The 24,492-nt window shown below is 36.5% G+C and overlaps 4 protein-coding genes across 6 annotated transcripts; 2 read left to right on the forward strand and 2 right to left on the reverse strand.

Moving 5' to 3' along the window:
- On the forward strand, positions 6,033–11,177 carry LOC109718961 (probable serine/threonine-protein kinase At5g41260). 2 transcript variants are annotated; one of them, XM_020245469.1, is made up of 10 exons: positions 6,033–6,340; positions 6,440–6,657; positions 6,755–6,890; positions 7,497–7,630; positions 7,807–7,912; positions 8,461–8,546; positions 9,226–9,414; positions 9,846–10,004; positions 10,394–10,507; positions 10,641–11,177. In XM_020245469.1, exons 1-10 carry the CDS (start codon positions 6,259–6,261, stop codon positions 10,875–10,877), a joined length of 1,461 nt encoding a protein of 486 aa, XP_020101058.1. In that variant the 5' UTR covers positions 6,033–6,258; the 3' UTR covers positions 10,878–11,177. The 2 variants fall into 2 exon arrangements, with proteins under 2 accessions (XP_020101058.1, XP_020101059.1); XM_020245470.1 differs by having other exon boundaries at positions 10,406–10,507.
- LOC109718562 (mitochondrial import inner membrane translocase subunit TIM10-like) lies at positions 11,686–14,816 on the reverse strand. Its single transcript, XM_020244851.1, has 6 exons — positions 14,660–14,816; positions 14,444–14,499; positions 14,027–14,079; positions 13,011–13,049; positions 12,748–12,817; positions 11,686–12,048 (listed from the first exon to the last, which is right to left on the reverse strand). The coding sequence occupies exons 2-6, from the start codon at positions 14,483–14,485 to the stop codon at positions 11,998–12,000; spliced, it is 255 nt and encodes an 84-aa protein (XP_020100440.1). The 5' UTR covers positions 14,486–14,499; positions 14,660–14,816; the 3' UTR covers positions 11,686–11,997.
- LOC109718561 lies at positions 15,207–18,374 on the reverse strand. Its single transcript, XM_020244850.1, has 3 exons — positions 17,970–18,374; positions 16,946–17,628; positions 15,207–15,766 (listed from the first exon to the last, which is right to left on the reverse strand). Exons 2-3 carry the CDS (start codon positions 17,308–17,310, stop codon positions 15,535–15,537), a joined length of 597 nt encoding a protein of 198 aa, XP_020100439.1. The 5' UTR covers positions 17,311–17,628; positions 17,970–18,374; the 3' UTR covers positions 15,207–15,534.
- On the forward strand, positions 21,122–24,441 carry LOC109718208 (transcription termination/antitermination protein NusG). 2 transcript variants are annotated; one of them, XM_020244297.1, is made up of 5 exons: positions 21,122–21,619; positions 22,301–22,479; positions 22,968–23,271; positions 23,613–23,695; positions 24,067–24,441. In XM_020244297.1, exons 1-4 carry the CDS (start codon positions 21,179–21,181, stop codon positions 23,691–23,693), a joined length of 1,005 nt encoding a protein of 334 aa, XP_020099886.1. In that variant the 5' UTR covers positions 21,122–21,178; the 3' UTR covers positions 23,694–23,695; positions 24,067–24,441. The 2 variants fall into 2 exon arrangements, with proteins under 2 accessions (XP_020099886.1, XP_020099885.1); XM_020244296.1 differs by having other exon boundaries at positions 21,123–21,619; positions 22,968–23,285.

Genomic DNA, 24,492 nt, shown 5'->3' on the forward strand with positions numbered 1-24,492 from the left:
TATCTCATCTCAGAAACAGTAGTTAGTTTTTTTCTTTTTTCTTTTTTTTTTTTTAATGGCATGCTCTTCGAGGCCTAAGTTGCCTCACCCCTGTATAGTTCATCTTTTCAATGAATGAAGCAGGTAACATGTTGCCTTTCTCTCAAAAAAAAAACAATTAATTCCAAAAAGATAGCGTTTAAATTTGTTGATAGCTCCTTATCCATTAAAGAGTTAGATATTCAACTTTATTTTTTGAAAAAAAGACGGGATTGGTCTCTAAATATATGATCATTTGATCTTAACCTCGTAAGTAGAGTGATCAATTTGTTTGTGTCTTGGCAGTGTTGTTCAGGAACATATTCTTCAGGCCACGTATTATTAAAATTTGCTAGACTCGAGTTCGGTTCCGTCGATTAGACCTGGTTGTATTTAATAAGTTCAGAACAATCAAATTAAGTCGGTTTGATTCGAGTTGGGTTTGCTCTTGTTGTAGTCAAATTGGCCTAGCACGCGCCAAGTCCTACTGATTAATTAGATCGAGCCTAAATGAAGCTCGTGGGTTGGGTTAAACCAACATGTTATTCGGGTTTAGCGTGATTTTTATGTCTCAATTAATCAAGTTACACTAGTTTAGTCGAGTCGAGCCTCAATTAAATTTTAGTTGTAAGTAATTTTTTTGAGAAATAGATAGCAAGCTACCTGCTTCATTCATTAAGGAAAATGAACTAGGCATACAAGATAAAGACAGCTGAGACCTCCTTAAAAACCGAAGGCAACCAAAAAGTCACTAAAAAAAGTACAGTGTACAGAACAAACCAAGGAAGTAACTAACTAAAAGAAGTAAAGAAATCAAAGACGAATGCTGAAGACAGAATTTGATCAAAGGACCTCGTTCCAAACTTTGGTCAAGCACTTGACACGTTCAAGAGCCCGGGAAGCATTGGGACTCGCGTCTCGGAAGATAGTATTATTACGCTCCGTCCATATCACCCACCAAATTGCCACCAAAAGGGTGAGACTTTGTGTCCTGAACCTTGCGTTGTGAATGCTCGCTGTCTCCATCCATAGCCAGCGGACATCCCCTAATTCCAGTTCGCTTCTATCTACATTTCCAGCACTGGCTAGAAGATATCTGACGGAGACACATTCCCGGAAGAGGTGATCACAAGTTTCTGGATATAGCGCACAAAAAATGCAATACTGATCCACCGCACATCCTCGACGAATCAATCTATCCGCTGTAAGTAATCTCTTGCGTAGAAGGATCCATATAAATACTTTGTATTTCGCCGGAATTCTTAGCCCCCATAGCTGGACATAAATTGTGTCTGTCTCACCGCCATCAGTAATGAACTCGTAGGTGGATTTTAGTTGTAAGTAATTAGTCACTAAATTTTAGTTTTCATTTTAATTGAAACATAACATTAAACTATAGTTTCATTTTTTCTTTTCAATAGAGTATATTCATTTTAAAAACATCTAGTAAGGATGTGCAATTAAGTTGATTTAACTATCATATTGTTTAAGATTAATTATTTAGATTTAACTTCTATATTATCTTAAGAAAATGATTCAGTAGTTAAATTAATGTACATGGCGGTCAACCATGTCTACTTCTAAGCTATTCTTCAATTGGAGAAGTTGAAATTGACTGTAAAGTTATCGGTAGCAAATGAGTTTTGTTGGCAATTATTTGGTTTCGATGATAGAGTCTTTAAATCGACAATTGGTACCGTTAAACACGATTTACATTACTTGAAGTATTTAGAAATCAAATTTCATACTTTTTTGATATTGTTCTCTTGTTCATGAAGTAGATACAAAAATGAACGGCTGAAATAAATATCCTTCAAAAAATGATGATAGAAATCTTATAATCAATATCAAGAGTATTGATATTATTTTAATTAGTAATTAAAGAAGTTTCTAACCAAAATTAAATTAATTTCAATATCTTCACACCTTTAAACAAAAAAACACTTTATATTGATTATTAAAACTATAAATTTCGAAACCCTTTGATCATTAGCTCAATAATGTTGAAAATATTTGAAATTTGATTTCTAAATACTTTAAGTATCATAGATCATATTCAACGGTACCGATTACTAATTTTGAGGCTATATCATCGAAAACAAATTAGTGATTTTCTTTACTACTAATAGCATTCCTGTTCAACTCATTGAATAGTATCTGATAGACATCGTAATTAATGGAAACAAATTTAAACTCGAGGGACTTAATTATTCACAGCAAATTACAATTTTGTGATGTAAATAAAACTTCATAGTTAAGTTCAATGAGCAGTAGCATATTTTTACCCTTTATGTATGGAAAGTGGCTTTGATCAACAAGATCATTGGACTCCTTCTGATGAGTGAGCTGCTTTTCCTGAGATTGTGGTGGCAAAATATAATGTGCTTGCATTGTTGTATGCATTACAGGTACAGTGCATCAGTGCATGATACAATAATGGTTGTGATTCTCATTAGATGGTATAGCACTCAAAACTATGCACACTACACAGCTAATAAAAGGAGAAAGAAAAAGGAAGATGATAAAAATGGCTTTTTCACTTTTGATCAACTTTAGCAAAAAAGGTCAGAGATGCCATCATTCTCTCTCTCTCTCTCTCTCTCTCTCTCTCTCTAGTTGTGTATTTCTTTTGTTGGAGTTTGCTTTAATCCAACCTGTTACCAATAGTGAGGTGCACTTTCAAAAGCTCTAGCACCTCTTTATTAACTCAATCACTAAAACACACTCATCTTTGTTAGAGAAAATTGCTTTACTAGTTAGCTCTATGTCACGGACTAAACGAATTTGCTCGCAAAAGCCCGTGCGGCGCTCGCCTTCCTCCGCGAAGTGAGCAAGCCTGCCTCTCCACTTGCTAAGTTAGGACCTCGCTCGCCCTAGACTAAGTACAAGAAAGAGATAGAAGAAAGCTCTTCTATTACTTTAATAGTTTGAGAATACAAATGAGGATTCTGAAATGAGAGGGGGTGGAGGCCACACTATTTATAGGCCACTCGCCGCCCATAAAGTCAATGAAAAGGTGCCAAGTGGCACAATACTACTAGCCAAAAGGGGAGGCCACGCGGTTTCCCAAGAGTCCTAATAAATAGCATAGAAACTCGAAGAGTCATATATTTATTATCCTAGAAACTCTAAGGGACTCTTGAACCTCCGGTATCCGCACCATCAGTCTCGAGATCCGTGTAGAAGCTTCCAGAAGGCTCCAAGCCAAAACCTTCGTCAGATGTCCGCTTTGGAGTTTGGGTGATTGCAAAGCGAAATCGCAGAGAAAATCTTTGTGCCGTGACATCTAGCACTCTCTATGAACTAGTTCACTTGTAAAGTTGTAATTACCTTTGTGGGCAAAAATGGGAATTGACAAGGTACAAATCTTTGTTGACATTCTCACAACAAATTATGTAATGAATTAATGTGGCTTCAACTTAGATGGTAAGACATTCTAGTGAATTATCTATTATTTAATAACAAATTTTAATGCACACTTCAAATTGAAAACAAATATTACAGATTGCTTAAAAAACCATAAAAATTCCATGAAAAAATTCTATATTTGTTGGCCTCGACGAGTCAATACAAGTAAGAGTTCGGATATTGCTAGCTTAGTACTCCAATTAGAACTTGTTTATTCTTAACATATGGGGTATAGTGCTGTTTTAATAAATACTTTGTAAGTATTGGTATTAACAAGAAAGTACCGGTCACTACTTACATCAAATTGTAAATTCCTCCTCGCAACCTTCGAAGCGTAAAAATAAGTTTCAAATTAGAGCTTTGAGTTTTAAAATTATAATACTCTGTTTTTAGCTAGTGGAGCAAAGTGTTACGGTCTTAGCATTTTTATTTGCAAAGTTCATGCGACATCCACCTTTCTGTTCAAAAATGGACAAGTCTAACTCTCTATTGTTAGCATGGACCTTCACATTATATGACTAAGTATGCAAATAGTAGAGAAAAGAGAGAGGCGGGAATTCTCAAAAAACTAAATTACTTAGAAAAATAGCATTACAATACATAATTCCTCGTCTTTGGCCATTATCATCCTCACAATTTATAGACCTAAGATATATTAAACTTAGCCTATATATACTAACTTATCACTAAACATACATTAACTCACCCATTATCACATAATAAAAAATTCTAATGAATATCTCATGAATACAAGATGATCTCAAAGGTTACTCATGAACCTTGGATTTTCACAAGTGATCTTGGAGCCATTAAGTCTAGCAATTATATAATCTTTTATTTTCAACAATGACAACTAATTTTGGACCTTTTTGACAACCCGCTCGGCTAGTAAAGTGAAATCAGAAACTTGGCTGGACTGAAAAGTCGCTAAGGGGCCGTTTATGCTAGTGTAAGTGGAGGGGTGGAACTCAAGTTCTATTACTTTCGGTATTTGTTTTGGTGTAAGTTAAAAAATAGTGTAACTCAAATTACGTTAGATCTCTACTTCACCTATTCTCGACTTCCCTCTCTAAAGTGCCGAACTTGACTTCTGCCACACTCAATCTTCTCTAAAAAATTAATGAAAATAGTAAAACCTAAATTCTACTTTCTTTATAATGGATTAGAATTGCCTTATTTATAATAAATTAGAATTATCTTTAAATAGTAATAAAAAATTTAATTATTTAATAGGTTAAATTTTATAGCAGTAAGCTTATGACTATATTTAAAAAATAACGAGATCTACTTACTTACATATCAAAAAACTAATTTTATCAGTACCAAGTTACATCAAAACAAACAGAAAAAAAAAATGAATTTAACTTTCAGACTTTCGAGTTACGTCAAAACAAATAACACAAAAATAATTAGACTTTAGAAAAATTTAAATATCACTATATTTAGTTATTTTGTATCTACAGATTCGTCGATCCAAACGCCCGGGTCTCTGGCAAAAGGCTCCATACTGTCAAATATTCATCAAATTTTTTAGCTTTTCGCTGCAGTAATAATGAGAGAACCTTTCCACCGTCTGATTAACCTGCGGGAACGTGGACGGCGCTGATTAAATAATACTTTTAGGACTTTGGACCACGCGCGTCCGCATGCGCCATACCGTTACACGCTCCCCGGTGGTCCCCCGCACGGGAGTCGCCCCGGACGTAAAAGCCGAAGCGGAGCGAATTCAGGAGAGTAGTGCAGCGTGATGCCCGGATAAAGTATTTATTATACTTAAATCTTCAAAAATGTATGGAAAGTCCCTATCAGTCTTATGTATTGCAGTGTGTATCTAAAATTTTAGTTAAATCACTTCAGTCTTTCTTTTTTCTTTTGCTTTTTTTACTTTGTGTTTTTTTATTCGAATGCTATAATTTTGAAAATTGTCTTTCCTCTGTAGAGTGCCGTGCTAACACAAATTAGAAGGACATATTTTTTTAAAGAAAAACTTCAAAAACCCTCATTGCGGTTTTAATTTTTTTCACTTTAATATCCAGTGGTTTAAAATATATCAAGTCAGTACCCTATAGTTTCTCACTTTATCACTTTAATACCCTGTGGTTTAAAGTGTATCAAGTTAGCACCATGTGGTTTTATGCTTTATCACTTTAGTACTCTGTGGTTTTAATTTTGTATTAAGTTAGTACCCTGTGATTTTTTAAACCATAGGGAGCTAAAGTGATAAAGTGTGAAACCACAAGGTACTAAAGTGATAAAGTGCAAAACGACAGGGCACTAATTTGATACACTTTAAACCACAGGGTACTAAAGTGATAAAGTGAGAAATCATAGGGTACTAAGTTGATACACTTTAAATCAAAGGGTACTAAAATAAAAAAATGTGAAACTACAGGAGGGGTTTTTGAAGTTTTTTTTTTTTTAATATATATAATTATAAGTATAAAAGTATATATTTTTAAGGTAAGATGCAATTACAATAATTGTAAGAGTGTTTAGAGAGAAGCTACAGACCCAGAATTGCAAATTTGAAACGTTCGAGGACTATCCGTACATTTTACGATCTATATATACGGACTATCAAAAGGTACACTAGCTCGAGCATAGAAAATAGAAACAGAGACAGAGAGAGAGAGAGAGAGAGAGAGGGGAAAAGCATTGGATCTACCAACAAATTCTCGCTCATTCTCCCTTTCCACGGGGATAAAGAGGCGATCCCAAATCTCTACGGTAAATCGTGCTGTAATGTGAGAGATCTAAGGGTTTCTTCTTCGTTTTGCTTCGGATCGGTGAGTTATTACTGCTACAAGCTCCTTCTCCTTCGATCGATCGATCATGGGAGCTCGCTGCTCCAAATTCTCGATCTGTTGGTGGCCTCTTCACTTCAAATCCTCGGCCCTTCAATTGCACCACCTCGGTGAGTGATTCCTACTCATCTTCTTCTTGTTGTTGATATCCAATGTCGATGTTGATGGTGTTGGTGTTGTTGATGAGGATTTGGAGGGGTTTGATGCAGAGAATGGGGGTGGGAGCGGTGGGGATGCGATCCCGGGGTTCGTGGAGTACGGCATCGACGAGCTTAGGGCGGCGACCGAGGGGTTCGCACCCGATCGGATCGTGTCGGAGCACGGGGAGAAGGCGCCCAATGTCGTCTACAGCGGCGAGCTCCGCGGCCGCGCCGTCGCGATCAAGCGCTTCGGCAAGGCGGCGTGGCCCGACACGCGCCAGTTCCTCGTAAGGATCCGATACTGTGCCCTAGTGCCTTGCATCTCATTGTCTATGTTAGTTTGAGATTGAGATTTGGTATGGGAATGTTTGTGGTGGATTGTAGGAGGAAGCAAGGGCTGTGGGGCAGCTGCGGAGCGGGCGGCTCGTAAACCTTTTAGGTTGCTGCTGTGAGGGGAAGGAGCGGCTCCTCGTCGCAGAGTTCATGCCTCATGAAACCTTGGCCAAACACCTCTTCCACTGTATGCATTCTTTCAATTTTGTTTTATTTTCTTGTCATTTTAGGTGAACATGTATTTGGACAGGCTCCTTCAATTATAGGCCATTCTGAAGCAAGTCCCCAGCTTTGAATCTTCTCATTGACATCCCCTAAATGGTTGCATTGATTTGAGTAGCTCCAGTTGGTTAACTTGGGGATTTTGTTGAAATTGAAGAGCTCTATGAGCTGTTCGTTGGTAGTTTTTGACAAATTCTACAGTTTCATTTGCTAAAAAGCAGTGCGAGTTGTTAAATTTAAAAGGAATCACAATTAATCTCATAAAATCCCTTGGATAGAAAAAGGATCAATGTGAATGCATATATTAGTTTTGTTGGTGTATTTCTTTGGCTTACATTGGCAAATTTATCGTAGATGCAATAGAACGACTTTTAGATAGCACTATCATAATGCTTTTTTGACATCATTTTTCAGATTTTATTAACATAGAACTCTATTGCTTACGTGATACCTCAAATGACATTTTCAGTTCCTCCATTTTCTACTATTTTACAGATGGTAAATTTTGAATCGCATCCTGGAATTATTCCCAGTAAATTGATTACAAACTGATTTGGATTCTCTATTGCAGGGGAAACACAACCTCTTAATTGGGCAATGAGGACAAGGGTCGCACTGTACATGGCACAGGCATTGGACTATTGCAGCAGTAAAGGGAGAGCTCTATACCATGATCTCCATGCCTACAGAGTCCTGTTTGATCAAGTGAGTTCTCTGCTCCTGCTGCTGCTTAGGGAATCTCATCTCCTTTTAAGTTCTAACTATTTGCTTGCTGCTTGGAGAATCTTTATCTCCTTTTAAGTTCTAACTATTTGCTTTTCTTGTGGATGATGGATTTCATGTGGGTAGTAATGTTGTTATATGGGGATTGAATTTGACAGGACGGCAATCCAAGGTTGTCCTGTTTTGGCCTCATGAAGAACAGCAGGGATGGGAAGAGCTATAGTACTAACTTGGCCTTCACACCTCCAGAGTACCTTAGGACAGGTATAATTGTGAAACATAAATTTGTGGGCTTATTGAGCCTGAAACACTTGCATTTTGTTAAGACGCGGAGGACATGCAGTTGATGTATATAGCTATAAACATGTTATAGTTACAAATAGTTTCTTAAAAAAACTCCGGAAATTTAATTCAAAATCCAGATCTTGGGCCTATTTGAAGTCTCTAGTCCTAAGGGGAGAGTTCAATATAGATCTATTCAAATGAGGCCACTCTTTAACAGATTAAGGTTTTAGAGAAAAGCTATTTTTTCACTCTTGAAAATTAATCTCAACTGAGCCATTAGATCCCATGCGGCACAAAGGACTTCTTACATGGCCTTTCTGAATTTTGCCTGTTAGAACTAGGAATGCTTCAAGTTTTCCTTTCTTTTCTGCTTGGAAAATGAGATTGTAGATTCCTATTCTACTAGTTTGCTTTTCCTTTTTAGTTACTGCTCAAAACCAATTGGCTATACAATGAGCATGCAATTTAAAGTTTTTATCCTTGTTGATGGAAGCAATCAATTAACTTCCCTTAGAACCATTTGACAGGGAGAGTGATTCCAGAGAGTGTAGTGTACAGCTTCGGCACAATTTTGCTTGATCTTTTAAGTGGAAAGCATATTCCTCCAAGCCATGTAAGTTTTTTTCCCTCCTAAGCAACCTTCTCTGCAAATCAACTATTGTGCTATTTATAGTGGAGGTGCTAACTGGGAGAAGTTTCTATTGTGTTTGTGGAACTTGAGCTACAGTATAGCAGTGAGAGCAATAAAACTTTGCTCCAATTGTTTCTAGAACATAGGATATGTTAAAATGCTTTCTCTGCGATTATCCTTCTATAGAGATCCTATCACAATGAGGTTTGCATAGTAATTCAGCTGTAGGTGTGATTGTTCTTCTTGAGTACATCATGGACTACATGGAGTTAGTCTTTGGCTCTTTTTTGAGAGAAGAGTTAGTCTTTGGCTCTGGAGTTTCAGTTTCAGTAATTCTGGCTGTTTTGATTGTTTAAGGCTCTGAGTTTTAACTTCAGCTTCAGTTTCCGTCTATCATCCTTACAATTCATTGGTAGCATAAAGAGAAAATTGTTGATTCATGCATATCACACAAAAGTGAAGTAGCTCTCTTTCTGATCATTACCAAGAAAATTTGGATAAGTAGACTAGTTTTCCATGGGATGTTTTATTTCGATGTTAGCATTATTTGAAAGGCATTCTTTTCTGGTTTCAGCCAGTGATTTTATTTAAACAAATTTGTTTCCTTTTGCTTTTCCGCCTATTCATCAACAGCTTAAGTGATGTGAATTCTTCACTGTAGGCGCTTGACCTAATACGTGGAAAGAACTTTTTAGTGTTGATGGATTCTTGTTTGGAGGGGCATTTCTCCAATGCTGATGGAACGGAGATAGTGAGGTTAGCTTCTCGCTGTTTGCAATATGAGGCTCGTGATAGGCCGAATGTGAAATCATTAGTGACTGCTCTTATATCTCTCCAGAAAGATGCTGAGGTAGTTTCTCTTCTTTTTCTCACACTCAAAGAAAGACTTCTTGTACTTTCAACTGCATTTTACAATTTCTTTCTTTCTTCTTGGTCAAGGAAACTACTTTTGAGGTTTCCATCTCCATCTACTTTTCATGCTATATGCTACTTAATCCTCTTCTTTTGTTGACTTTCTTTCATTGCTTATGAAGCTTGATTAGGTTTTAGATTTTACTTTTTAGCTTCATAAGTTTTAGATTTACTTTTTTAAAAGTGAGATGGAGATATTGGTAAAAGCACGATAATGACCTTAATGGAATTATGCTCAACTTATGTGAACTCACTTATATTGTACTAAGTTATCCTGCAAACCTATTATCTATTCTTGTTGTCTATTTATATTTTTTATTGCCTTTCTGCGCTATTAGATATCATTCAATATTTTCTTCTGTCCTGCAGATTCCTTCATATGTATTGATGTGTATACCACATGATTCCTCAGAGCAAACACTTTTGCTCTCTCCTCTTGGCGAAGCTTGTGCCAAAGTGGACCTCAATGCCATACATGAAATATTGGAGAAGGTTGGATATAAAGATGATGACGGGGCTCCTAATGATGTAAGATACTAGACATATGTACACACGTACATACATACATGTATACATACCAACATGCATACTTACACTTCATTCAGTGATGAGGACTACGCATTAAAAGAAATAATAAACTGCAACAAGCTATTGATGCATGATTGGAGATACTAATTGTTGGTAATGCGACTGTCACGATTGTTGTTGTTCTTTCTTTTGTTTGCTGATTTCCTTTCAGCTTGTATTCATATTTATGTGGTAAATTGCATTGTTTCCTTTGTAGCTATTTTATTTTCCCCCTTTTTAAATGTGAATTTAAACTCTGTTTCAGATTGGTAAGTAATCATTTAGTTCCACCCTTTCCCAAATAGTATATGGATATCTTTAGTTACATACTGGTATTTTTCAACTTGCAGTTGTCTTTCCAGATGTGGACGAACCAATTACATGAAACCTTGAATTGGAAGAAGCACGGGGACGATGCCTTTCGTTCTAAGGATTTTGGAAGAGCAATTGACTTTTACACTAAGGTATATTAAATCACACCGAAAGGTTCATTAATGTAGCAGTTATTACTTCAGAGGATTTACAATACTCAAATCGCTCATCCATGAACTAGCTCAAAGCAAAGCTAGTTACCTTTTGCTTTTGAATATTTTGCAGTTCATCAACAGTGGGACGATGATCTCGCTTACTGTATTGGCGCGGCGATGCTTCTCTTATCTAACAAACAACATGCTACAAGAAGCTCTGGGAGATGCCATGCAGGCACAGGTAGTATCGCCCGAGTGGCCGACCGCATTTTATTTACAAGCGGCTACTCTATTCGCTATCGGAATGGAAGGTGATGCAAGAGAGGCACTGAAACATGGTGCTTCTTTCGAAGCTAAAAAGCAGTAATGAGCATTCAATTGTATAGATTTAGTGTTATCTAATTTATCTAATTTGGTGATTTGATTTGCATTTTGTACTTACACCTCCTTTGCTTTTGTTGGGTATTCATGGGTTTGCAATCACAGGGGCTTTTATGATTTTTTTTTTTTTTTTTTTGACCTTTCTCTTTCGAGGTTTTAAATGTGTTTTTTGGTGTTAATTAAGTCTCTTGTTTTCAAGCGATCTCATTGCAAGACTATAATGAGAAGCTATGTACCTTATTATGTTCACTCCCAATAAAAGACAATGATATTAGCTATCCATGGACATTGTTTGTTTAGAAGAAACAGTGTGCGTACTTAACTGTACTGGGCATACTTTTCTCCTTTTTTTTTGGGATTGAGAAAATGGTTTAATTTTTTTTTAAAATAAACTTAGCTGAAAATATGAATTACCTAGAATTCAAACTTGAGATTTCGAATATCAGCCATCAAGTCTTTTGCTGTACTGGCATATTTTTCATTGCTTTTAGATCCAACAATCAGCATTTTCTTTTATTTATTTTTTGTACTTCTTGTAGCTGCTTAAACTCGGAAAAAGAATATAAGAGGTTGTACTTATTTTTACAGATATTCCTTAACATTGATTTTTATAGATTTGGCTTATTTGAATTGAATATTTTGTTAAATTAACTATTTCATTAACTCTCAGTTATTAGTCATTAACATAATACATTTTTTAAGCTGAAAAATATTTAGAACTACAAATTTGACAAGATTAGTACTAATTTTTAAACAATTTTTAATTTAATTGACTAGGGGTAAACACTCGAGTGTGCACACACAATTCAGACAATAAGCACTTTATGATTTTAACACACCCTCGACAAACGTCACTTTGTTTGCATCAAAGAAGTAAATCCTGAATTCTACCCAGAGTCCCACATCAGTCATTACAGGCCAAGTCCGGTCCACAAAAAATATTGAACAACCCGTGAAAAGATAAATAATTATTTCTCAATACGATACAATCTGGAATCATCTCCTTGTTTAGGTTCCAGTTAAGAACTGTATCCAAAATGTCAAAAATGCATTGCGGCAATCTGCTTAAAAAGAAGACAGTCGAGCAAGACAGTTACTAAATGATTTCACATCGGTGGTCGATTGGAGCCGAGAAGCTGCCCGACTAAATTAGTCACCTAAAATAAAGGAGGATTTGACAAAGAAACAGGTTAGATCATTTAAACTAGATAAATGCATCTGGTTCTAAATACTAGAGCTTCAAAACAAGTGTTTCCTCTAATCTATGAGGATGTAAAACTGCATTGTCCAAGAACATGAAGTGACACCAAGTTATGGCCTTCTTGGAAAGCAGCTCTAGAAGAGGATTTTTCTGCTTTTTTTTTTTTTTTTTAATGCCATTGAGCTAGCTAATTAAACAAAAGACAACGGACAAAGAATACTAGCTGAAACAATAGGTAAATATATGGAGAAGCATGCATCTGAAATGCAGTCTCCACCATCAGTTGCAAAACTCAGGCTAAATGGCTAAGCTACAATAGTTTTAAAGAACTATGCGGTTGAGAGGCCGCCGCATTTGACTGCGCAAACATTATGCTAGCATTAATCTATAACGTTAAGCACATGAAGAAAATTTGAATTAGCATTTGCTTAATCAATAACGCTAAGAATAAAAAGGTAGCAGTGTATAACAGTTGAGTTCATAACAAAGAACCATGCTTTTAATGTATGGATTAATGTCCAGAACCACCTAAGATCTGGCTCCATTCAAATACTACCTAGCATGCCAGCATAGATGTAATAAGCTTCAATTAAGGAAACAGACTGTATTCAACACTAAGCTTAAGAATTTTCACAAGAAACTATCTGTAACTTACCTGCCAATATTTTGAAACACACCGATCGATGCAACTATTTTCACCCATGTTGAGCTCAGATTCCTTGTACCTAAAGAACATTATAGAAGATATTCAGACAAGCTTCATACTTATTGTAAATAATCATTCTACAATTCATTGGAAAAAACTAATGCTAGAGATGCACGAAAAGTATATTGTCATGTATTTGTAGAATCTAACAATCCCAAAGATATAACACAACACAGAGCCTTAAACTTAGGGGGAAGGGGAATTTTATGTACCTTTTCTCGATGCATTTCTCAAAACAAGTTTGTGTAAGCCTGTATAAAAAAAGAAAAGTGTAATCATCACATATTTTGGCAAAACTTTGACAATATAATATCAGAAAGAAAGTTATTTCTAAAGCACAAAGTATGAAAATCTAACGGTCTGCAAGGCCCAACTAGATGTCTATAGAACTGTTGCTTGAGTAGAAGTATTTGAAGAAGCATTAATAGCTTTTTCATGACACAGTTTCTTCTAAAGTTTCCCTATGTAGGAGAAGCAAAAAACCTCAAATTGAAGCTTCCACTTTAATGACCCAGAAGCTCATTTAAGTTCTGGTAGGAAGAGCTATAGACATCTATTAGCCAAAGTTTGATAGCCAGAAACTTCTGCTTCTAAGCTCAAAGAGACTTAGGATAGGTAGTGTGTCAAATATAGGTAAACCCTTAATTAGATCAACATGCAAAGGAAGTTCCTGGATATAATACAATAAAATAAACATTTACAAACTACAGAAATTGAAACTACGCAGCACACAGAATGTGCACACTATCCAAGAGCATTATCCTTATAATAGCAAGAATAATAAAATTCTTAAATAGTGATAGGTTAAGCAAAATATCTGCCAATTTTAGTAAATCATGCAATCAAACATAGTATTAATATTAGAGCTAGCCAATTAAGGATGTAGTTTTCCTGCAGAAGCCATGGAAAGGATAGGGAATCCACCTCCCAAAATTAGAGCTTTGAGTCTCTTCGCGATGTGATATAGTTTATTCAGAAAGTCATTTTCCAATCCTGTAATATGTGGTTTGAAAACCTCTCAAAAAATAAAAAAGAATTATCAAGAACTGGCCATTGAAAACCCATGAAGAAGGATTATAATCAAAGAGAGGCTAGTTTGAGAAGGAGAGGTGAGACTGAAACATCATACGATGGCTAATAATTAGAAGTAAACTAAGAAAATAAATAGAAAAAAAGAAAAGTAGTTTATCAACCCACTAGGATCTCATATTATTTGAGATCATCTTACTTGTTAAAAAGTTCTACCCTGTACTCCATCTCTTTTTCCGCCATCCCGAAGATCTGCTCAATTAGGGCAAAAGTAAATAAGAGAACAAACCGCAAAATAGTAAATATAACAACCAACTTTAAATTTCATGGCCAACATATCAAAATTCAGTAAACAGCTAATGAACGAAAAAGAACCGCCAACATTCTTTGTTGTCCTCAAACTTTATACTGCATTAGAGTTTATACACAATGAATAAAAAAATTGCAACAAATTTCCCATTTTAGCTTCCCACATCGAAATATATTCAGATATTAACGGACTAAGCAACAATTTTCCCATTTTAGCTTCACTAATTTGTTAAATTTATCTTTTTTACCAAACGAATTTGTTCAATGAATAGGATCAGGAATCATAAGGAGATGAACAATTTCATACCTGCTCTTTCTCCAGATTCGTTGGACCATTTTTCGCTGCCATTGGTAAAATTTCACCTGGAAAATTAGAAAATCGGATGAACAATCAAATTCGCGCACAAATTTCCCAAATAACAAATTAATAACCATAGCTGATTAATTAGCAAATTTTCCCGAGATGTGAAAAAGACCCCAAAAAAAATGGCATTGAAAAAAAAAAAAAAGCGGAGAAAAATACCTAATGGCGCAGGCGAAGTACACAGATCACGGATCGATGAGGAGAATGGAACGAAGGGTTTTATAATGGACGAGCGGTGCTTCGTTGCTTCCTCGTCTAGGGTTTATAGGAAGAGGGGGAGCGAGGGGAGTGCGAATTACGCGTGCGTGCGACGAGAAAATGGGCCGGCTAAATGGATCGGAATTAATGGACACGGTCGACTCCGAACTTACTCGGATTTGGTGCTTATTGGATCACACAATTGGGCCCATTTTGGGAAACTTCTAACTTATTCTAAGCCCAAGGCTCGTCGACTGTGGCTAGATCGGGCCGGGTCAAGTGTGAAAATTTAAAAGACCTATAAAAATGGGCTATATGGGTCGGGTTCACTTTTGTGGGCCCGTCGGGCCTCGCCGTATGAAAGTTTATTATTACAAAAAGCTGTTTTAGAAGTCAAGCCGAACAAGGGCTATACATTGATGAGATATTTTATGTAAAAGTAAAACTACCTACACAGCTACACATCACAATGAAGGAAAAACAAGGAAGTTTAAGCCCCTGCAAAGGATTAAGGAAATAAGATATGATTGAGTAATGCAACCTTCGAACTCCTCCGAAGTAAATACATCATGTAAATACACTGAAAAATACTCGTTCCAACCGTCATGTTCATCTCTAGTTTCTATCACAATATTTTCTCCTAATCCTTCCCTCTCTCAGTAAGAATAGAGCACTAATGAATGGCTCTTCATCTTCACGGAAATTAAAAGAGAAAAAGAAAAAAAAAAAGAAGAGACTTTGGTTCTTCCATCTGATCAGACTGATCTTCTTCGCAGTTCTTGTATGAGAAGCCATCTTACTATGATAAGAGGTACTTGGAAATTGTTACTGAAAATTCAACCAGGAACAGTGAAGTGAAAGAGCCAGGAGATAACGAACGCGAAGACCATGCACGCGAGTAGGAGGTTGAGAAACCGGTGGCCCTGCCAAAATCTCCGTGTTTCAGTCGCTGTCGCTGGCGGAGCTGCGGTATTAGCACTGCTGTTCACTTCATTCCATTGCTCGATGAACTCGGTCTCACCAGAACCGACCACGTTGCATGCGATCGAGCCGCAAATTTCACAGGTCCTAGAGAGAGACTATAATGAGTCTTAATGTTCTCCACCAAGTTAAAAGTTCATTAAGGTTATAATAAAACCATAAAAGTGCAGAGCATATGACAGGTTCGATAAAACTTCCACCATTCAACGTGGAAAAATGGAAATGTGGATGCCTTGCTTCACAGGGGAATATTCAGCTAGTCAAAGAAAGCAAAGGAAATAAGAACAAAAACTCTCTCTACTGTAGAAAACTTTCAAGCAAAGATTCGGTAAGAAAGTAAACAAATTGCAACTTGAGAACATAACTCTGTGTTTAAGTAAATCACATCGACTTTAAGATTATGGGCTACGAACCAACAAGAAGGATAATGCTACTTTTATCGTACCTTTCAAGAACTGTGGATCATTAAAACTTAGAATTTAGTAATGAGGAGTCTATCTACTTGTAAAGCCAATTATATATATGAGTGATCCCTAATGCCCTACTTTATTCACCTTCTTATTTGGCACTAACTTAAGATATTCAACAATCCTAGTTATCTTAGTTTTCTGCATTACGAAAGAATAAGCACCTAATTTATGCTCATAAATAAAGTATGCTAAATCAAATTCTACTGCCCGTGAAGATAACAACAGACAAACTCATTCTGCACAGGTTAAACACCAACAACTCCCACTTCAATTTCCTACCTTTGTCACATCCATTTTGCTATAAGAAATCGGGGCCAAAAATTAACAAATAATCAACTGAGCATCACAATTTCTTAAAAATAACAAGCAACACACTTCACGTGAAATATAGAAGAATAGAAAAGCTTGTATCCCTAATGACCTGCATTTCTTAGTTGATACAAATTTAACAGTCCTAGTTATCTTCAATATTTTGCATTGCCGTAGGCAAAGTGTGCTACATCAAATGCCCTGCACATTAAGATAAGTAACAAACAGATATATCATATAAGATTAAAACACCCACAACCCCTGCTTGGTTTCTTACATTTTCCATCTTCATCTTCTGACAAAAAACTGAGCTGAAGAACCCAACAGTTTGTGGAAAACAGATGAATTAAACACCACAACCCACAAACTCCTAATCATTTTTAACATAATAACAACCCAATTCGTGCAAAATACAGTGGAAATTACAAGCATTTGCAAAGCAATTTCAGATGACAAAGTTAATAGATGAATCATTTGACTTGCTTACTTGTTTCCTCTAATTTTGAACCAAGTCTCGGCGCACTGCTTGTGCGCCGCAGCTAAATCATCCTTACAAGAACAACCCAACACAATCGGCACGCCAGACTCTGCGGCGCCACCCTCCAAATTCAGGTGGCAAATCCTGCAATTTCTCTCAACCGTGTGTGGGCTTCTCAACCCACTCTCAAGATCAATCTCAATGGAACAATCAGAGCCGTCGGATCTCCAGCAATCCTCGTAGTCCGACCCGGCCGCACAGTTCGAGTGGCAGTCGGAGAACCGGAGGGTTTCGTCGCTTGCCTGAGAAGCCTCTTCGCATTCGAGAGGCTCCTCTTCAATGCTTTCATTGGATTCCTCCCCCTTTTTCACCATTTGAGAGCAATTCAAAGTAGCATATATATAACTTAATGTAACCACCTCACAAAACAACTTATTTTTGAAGCACTGGTTTGAAATGGCCCCAAAGAGAGGAGAGACTCACCAAAATATGGCCTCTTTCAAAAGCTCTAAATTTTAATTTGTCAAATCAAACCTTTGATGGGTTCGATAAAACCCTCAATGAATTGAAGCAGTGGTTTGCAATGGCTACAAAGAGAGGAGAGACCCACCAAAAAACGGCTTCTTTGTAAAGCACTAAATACACTTCACCAGCCCAAAGCAAAACCGTGGCTTTTGTGAGCAATTGGAAACCTTCAGATGTTACAGCACAACGTCTCAGAGAAGCCACATAATGGAGAAATAGAGAAAAGCATTAATTTTTGGCAACGTACACACAAATTGATGGAGAATCAAAATGGGTACGTCTTAAAAGCAAGAAAAATGGCATAAAACATCAAATAATTCTAAAAGAAACCCCTTTCTCTTTAAAACCATTGAGAAACAAGATAAAGGTGGGATCTTTGAGAAGTTTCTCAACACATGAAGCATAATAAAAAGGGAAATTGGTAGGAAATAGGAAGGAATGGAGGTTTCTAGCTTGAGATGAGAAATAGAGAGAAAGAGAGAAATGGAAAGAGAAAGAGAGTACGAACTACGAAGCAAAGAGCAATGAAGACGAAGGGGGAAACCCAAAAAGGAGAAATTGTTGGACTCCTCCTTTTCTTCCTACGGAGAGGGACCTGAGAACAAAGAGGACGCAAACATAATAAATAGTGTGTGTGGTGTTCCGTGCGCTCAAAGTGATGAACCAAAAGTAATAGCATGCATCAGTGTACCATGGATTTTTTAGAGTACAAAAATATTAAAATTAAAAGTTAATTTATTAAAACTAATTTAAATAGAATCAAACTATAACATAAAACTTTAATGGAGCTGTTTACTATCGCTCTGTTGCTCGGTTCCCTCTCTCTTCTATTCATTGGAAGGCATTTTGCATCCGTAACAACTAAAATTAATTCACTTCCTTGTAGGCACATGGAATGGGAGGGTGTTGGAGTAAGGTACACTGGATTTACATAAATCATCAATGAAAGCAAGCAAAGCTAGTGCATTAATGAGATTCCCACGGATCCAGTAAAGGAAGAGAGGGAAAAAGAGCAAGATGAATATACAAACTTTGAAAATTTTAGTTTTTGCTATGTGTAGAAATTAGTAGTACATTTAATCTTCAAAAACTTATATTTTGCTGAAAGTGAATAATATAAATGCAGCTTAAAATATGAAGAAATATGAAGATATAAGAGATGAGTTAATATTTTAATATTTTTAATTAACTTCGAGCTGGAATGGACGCAAGCTAATTATGTTATTTTAAATAGTTTGAATTTTGACAAAAGGTAAAATTATAGTGAACTGAGCAATAAAAATAAGCATTTATGATCAAAAATTACTTTTTCAACTCTTCACTTTTGGTGAAACAAACCCACTCTAATTCTTCCTTTGTGCATTTGATGTGAATTAGTTTTATTGTGATTGTGGTTTTTATTTGTTTCGCTCAAACAAGAGAAAGAGTTTTGTTGTTCCTCTAACAACTAGATACCAAATTTACAAACGTCACAAGCAACTTCTGTCGCTTTTTGAAGTGCTTAATTTAGAGTCATCCTCTATAAGAGCATCTTTCTAGAGTTTCACCAACTACTACAAAAGGTAACAGATTCCCTATATATGGTCCTAGTGTTCCATGAAACGTAAGAAAATAAATACTTAGATATGTAATTAGCATGAGTATATATGTGCCGAAAGTTTGGTAATCTTATAAATAAACATATAGACAGGTGTTCGAATTTTTGACCTTATAGATTAATAAGTATTTGTCACTAGGCTACCAAGTGATTGATGTTTAGTTGAAATGTTATAATTGTTGGTGGAAATTACGGCCCAGAAACAAAACATTCTATCACGTATAATTTATATTTTATTATTTCTGATTTTTTTTAAAATATATTATTTTACATATGGTAAAAACCATAGCCAAAAGTAAAAAAGAATATATATATATAAAATTGAGCTGGAATATTATTAATAGTATTTGAACTTTTTTGCTATCGAGTTTTAAATTTTTAAATGAAAAATTGTAGGAATAGGATGATAGTAATTTTCTAGGATTTAGCGATGGTCCCCCGAAAGCATTATTTGAAAAGGCGCGCCTCAGCGCCTAGGCGCAAGGTGCGAGTCTTAGTGCCGTAGGGAGTGAGGCGCACGCCTCAGACCCGCCTCATGATATTTACGTTTAATGTGTCTAAAGTGTGGATTTTTGGATTTTGAAATTCTTTAATATATTATAAGATGTAAAAAAAAAAATTAAAAAAATTTTCTAATTGAAAGCTTCTTTTTCTTTTCTCTTGATCGTTCTCTCTTCTACCCCCAATGGTAATAGCAGCGACAATAAGAAAGAAATAGCAGCAAATACTTTTAAGCTGAAAGTTAAAATATAATTTTTTTTATTTTTAAGTTGAGAACATTTATGCATGCGATTTTTTTTATAATTATTTTATTTTTGTATAATTATTTTAAAATTTTTTAATATAAAATATTTATTTAAAATAGTATTGTTAAGTGTATTTTATTTTTATTAGATATGCGCCACACCTTCTTAAGGCGTGCATCTCGTGCCTAAGTTTTATAAGATCTTTGTGTTTTTTTATGCCTAAATAGTTAGTTAAATAGTATGGTCTAAAGAATAAAATTAATTAAAATATGAATTTAACGGTTAAATAATCAATAGCCAATATGGCAAAAAGTCCAAATACTCGAGATCAACTCTCTCTCTCTCTCTATATATATATATAGAGCTAGGCTGGTATACTATTGGTAGCACGGAGGCCTCCGTGCTACCAAGTTGTTTTCAATGATGCGGCTTTCAAAACGACGATCGGCTCCATTAGACTTGATCTACACTATTAAAAATATTTGAAAACTAAATTTCATAATTTTTTGACATCATTTGGCTAGTGATCAAAAGGTTCCAAAATTAACAATTTTAATGGTAGATATGATGCGTTTTTAAGTTCAACGGTGTAGAAGTATCCAAATTAGATGAAAATTTAATAGAAAATTCTATTTAACATCAATAGCAAGTCCAATACTTCCGATTTGAAATTTGAATTCTTTATCATTATTTTTTATGAGATTTTCATTTTCAACCGTTCATTTTTAGACTACTCATTTGATAGGTAAATGATGTCGAAAAATTATAAAATTTAGTTTCCAAATACTTTTAATAGTGTAGATCAAATCTAACGGAGCCGATCGTCAATTTAGAAGCCGCATCATTGAAAACAACTTGGTAGCACGGAGGCCTCCGTGCTACCGATAGTATATCAGCCTAACTCTCTCTCTCTCTATATATATATATATATATATAGAGTTGGACTGGGCTACTATTAGTAGCAAAATCTCATTGTTGCTACCAGTTTTTTAGCCTTGGGATTAATTTTTTTCATTATTTCTAGCTATTGGATTAAATACTATAACCCAGTGGGGACCACTCAACTCTAGAGAGACCACTCAATTCTAACTGACTAATATCATCCTGACCCTACAATTTTTCATCCAAGGATTAAAAACTTGATAGCAAAAAGAGCGTTTTACTATTAATAGTATTCCAGCCTAGTTATATATATATATATATACACACATGTACACCGGAGGATAATGGGACTATCTCCCACCGTTGCTTCCTTATATCGCCACAAATCGGACGGCTTGGATCACATTTTCCTTTTTTTCTTGGGTTCCGCAGAAACAAACCGTTAATCGCGGAACAAACCAATCCGTCCATGTATTTTTTAGGGGAGGCGATATGATGCACTCGACCCTTCTTCTCCAGTGGAGGAGCCCTCCGCTCCCCTCTCTTCACCCCCTCTCCCTCCCCACGCGCTCCCCCTCCTCCTCTTTATCCCCTCCACCGCCATTATCGCCTCCTCTCACCACCTTCTCCCTCGGCGGCGGCGGCTGCGGCGGTGGAGGCGAGCTCACGGCGAGAGAGCGGCGGCAGCTGCGGCATGAGAGGCGCGAGAGCCGAGCGGGGAGCGCGAATTGGAGGGAGGAGGTGGAGGAGCGGCTCCTCCACAAGCCGAAGAAGAAGCCGAGGGCGTCGTGGACGGAGGAGCTCAACCTCGACCTCCTCGCGCGGCTCGGGCCCCGGTGGTGGGTCGTGCGCGTGTCGCGCGCCACGGGGCACGAGACCGCGGAGCGCCTCGCCCGTGCCCTAGCGCGGGGTTTCCCCGATCTCGAGTTCAAGGTCCGGTTCTCACTTTCACCATTTCCCGATTTTTTACTTCGATTCAGAAGAATTAGGGCCGAATAGTTTGTTACGAGCAATGTGGTGTGAATTTTATACATATTTAGCTGCTAATATTACCTTAGAAAGGGGGAAAAAAAGGTAAAAATGTATGTAGATCGCATCAACTGTAACCTACAGGGCCAATTCGAATTGTGTATATAGCATGATATTATATTCTGCATGGTATTACAAGTTGATCAACTCAGAAATTGATGCTTACTCTTCTTTAGGAATTACAAGTTGTTTGTGAATTGTCAATATGTGTCTAAATTGTAAATGGAGAGCTTGGTTTGTTCTGGATATATGTAGGCGTTTTAGATTCATAAAAACAATGAATCATAAATGATGTTTCATCTAGTTTCTTGGTTTTGCTCCTTTTACCTGCAATATTAATAGACTTGATGCGACAAAACTTTATTGAGGAGCTTCCCGGTGAAGATGACAGGTATGAACTGTTAGATTGTATTGTATGCGAATCTCAAAGCAAATTAAATGTAGTCTGATGGTTTACGCCTGCTTTCCTCATTGAGGAGCCCCCCCACGAAGTATATCATAAATATACTTTCCACTATGTGGCACACGTATGTGCTCCACAGGAAAATTTCACCTTCGGTTTAATTTAAATTTTGCTTTTTTCAGGTTTATTATCCATCTGTCCGTGAGAAAAGGAAACTGAAAAATGGTTCTATCAGTATTAAATCAAAGCCTCTTTTTCCTGGATGTGTTTTCCTACACTGTACTTTGAACAAGGAGATTCATGACTTCATTAGAGAATGTGATGGTATTGGAGGCTTTATTGGATCTAGAGTTGGAAATACGTAAGTGCAATGTGTCCTTAAACGATGCCCTAGTGAATGGTATTATATTTTCCCTTTTTCTATTTCTACATACTTGACTAATTTTTATATATCCCTCAAATTTAAGTTAGGGAGTCATCCAATTTGTCGGGGAAAGTTAATTTTGTTTTACAAAATATTTTCCTAGATAGGGCTTCTTCAATATGTGCGAAAGGCATTTATAGAAATGTGAAAATTCAGATTTTTCTAAGGTTTGCATCTTTATTTGTAATAAACTAACAACCTGACCCGTTAACACCAATAACTCATTGAGCCCAAACCCAAACCTCCGGCCGAAAATGATTAAGCCTAGTTGTTAATATTTGAGTCTTCGATCCTTATATATCCGATAATAATTTCTTTCCTATCCTATGTTGGACTGCTATGGCATCACATTATTCCATTGAATTGTATATGATTTTAGCACTTCCAGCTACTCTATGCTTTTTAACTCTTTTTTATTGATGCAGAAAGCGGCAGATCAACAAGCCTAAACCTGTAGAAGTTGATGAGATGGAAGCGGTCTTCAAACAAGCAAAAGAGGAACAACAAAAAGCCGATCAAGCTTTCAAAGAGGAGGAGCAGGAAGAGCATGTTAATATTAGAGAAAGCATAAAGCTTAAGGATAAGATGATAAGTCGGTTAAAGAAAGAGACTTCTAACAGTGGGAAGGGTCACAAATCTCTTATACCTGGTGTTCCTGTTCGTGTTCTCTCTGGCCCTTTTACGGAATTCACAGGCCGCCTTAAGGAGCTGGATCTGAAGAATGGAAAGGTAATTCTTGGAGGGTAAGCAAACATTTACAACTCGTACCTGATTACAAGGCTCTGAGATGATTCCTACGAGAAAATTATTGCTTGCACCCACTGCACCACATCAGATGAAATATGAGATGTACAGGACACATCTAATGTTGTGTACCACGTTCAGGCAGTAGTTTCTCGTTCCCAACGCTCTTAATATTATTATGCCAGTTGAAAGCCATACGTAGGAGTTAACGTGCTATTCCAAAATTAAAAACGACGGAATTTGGTACTTGAAATTTCAGTATGTAATTAATTACACCTATTCAAATCTTACATCGATTTTGATGTGGGAAGAATCGTCTCTTGCAGGCTACTGTTGGATTCATGTTGTTTGGCAAGGAGAGCTTTGTTGATCTGGAAATTGATCAAGTCGATGCAGCCAACACATAATGGTAACAGACACTCTCGTTGAACATTCTTAGATGGTTTATATGTTTCTTTTTACAGCAATAATATTGACTTTACGAGTGACCTCTTGTAGAATACATAACAGACCATTTCCTGTTTCATTTGATTGCCTTTAAATCTAAAGAAACTTCAAGTACTTGAAATTCTTTATGGAGAAGCTGCTTACAATGTACTTGGAATAGAATTCACTTCCATGTGATAGAGGTTATGCATAAGTTGCAGTTGTATGCAAACATTAGAAACAAACACACTCAATTTCAAATTTAATTGTGAAAGCTCATGTGAAATAATTGCTGAGAAATTAAATGCTTGTTTTATGTTTCATTCATTTGACATCTTTTTTGGCCTTGAGTAGGCATAGTGTCCATGGACTCGGCTATTGTTTCAGCAAAGGAGCGCATACCAATGATTGAATATATTGCCACGGAGCGGTGTCCAAGATTTTTAATGACGAGCCAATAAAAAAGGCTGGATCGGTTATCATTGTGTTAGTTGTTATGTCACTCGAAGAATCATTAGAAACATACAATATCTACTACCATGGCCGGAGAAGATGAGAATAGGATGGGATCTCATGTTTGAATTGTAATATTCTTTTTTTCGATTGTCGTGTAATACTCGGTCAAAACGTTTCAAAAGGATGGCTACAGGATGGTTCGATTTGATATTTCGGGGATTCTTAACCATAGATATGCCCTTTTGCTTTTTTAAGCAAAGTTTGGTTTCTTTACGTTCTCTTCTCAATCGTAAAAGCAGAGTGCGATGTATGATGGAGTCTGTG

The sequence above is a fragment of the Ananas comosus genome, linkage group 12 (assembly GCF_001540865.1).
Source record: "Ananas comosus cultivar F153 linkage group 12, ASM154086v1, whole genome shotgun sequence".
Lineage (NCBI taxonomy): Eukaryota > Viridiplantae > Streptophyta > Magnoliopsida > Poales > Bromeliaceae > Ananas > Ananas comosus.

Bases quoted from the DNA above. Each gene is read 5' to 3' on its own strand.
- LOC109718961 (XM_020245469.1), top strand. From the start codon at position 6,259: ATGGGAGCTCGCTGCTCCAAATTCTCGATCTGTTGGTGGCCTCTTCAC. The intron at 6,341-6,439 runs GTGAGTGATTCC...GGTTTGATGCAG, and splicing joins CCTTCAATTGCACCACCTCG to AGAATGGGGGTGGGAGCGGT. The intron at 6,891-7,496 runs GTATGCATTCTT...TCTCTATTGCAG, and splicing joins GGCCAAACACCTCTTCCACT to GGGAAACACAACCTCTTAAT.
- LOC109718562 (XM_020244851.1), bottom strand. From the start codon at position 14,485: ATGGCAGCGAAAAATGGTCCAACGAATCTGGAGAAAGAGCAG. The intron at 14,080-14,443 runs GTATGAAATTGT...CTAATTGAGCAG, and splicing joins CGAATCTGGAGAAAGAGCAG to ATCTTCGGGATGGCGGAAAA. The intron at 12,049-12,747 runs GTAAGTTACAGA...CCTTTATTTTAG, and splicing joins GTGTTTCAAAATATTGGCAG to GTGACTAATTTAGTCGGGCA.
- LOC109718561 (XM_020244850.1), bottom strand. From the start codon at position 17,310: ATGGTGAAAAAGGGGGAGGAATCCAATGAAAGCATTGAAGAGGAGCCT. The intron at 15,767-16,945 runs GTAAGCAAGTCA...GTCTCTCTCTAG, and splicing joins TTCAAAATTAGAGGAAACAA to GACCTGTGAAATTTGCGGCT.
- LOC109718208 (XM_020244296.1), top strand. From the start codon at position 21,179: ATGATGCACTCGACCCTTCTTCTCCAGTGGAGGAGCCCTCCGCTCCCC. The intron at 23,286-23,612 runs GTAAGCAAACAT...CGTCTCTTGCAG, and splicing joins GGAAAGGTAATTCTTGGAGG to GCTACTGTTGGATTCATGTT. The intron at 23,696-24,066 runs GTAACAGACACT...GGCCTTGAGTAG, and splicing joins GATGCAGCCAACACATAATG to GCATAGTGTCCATGGACTCG.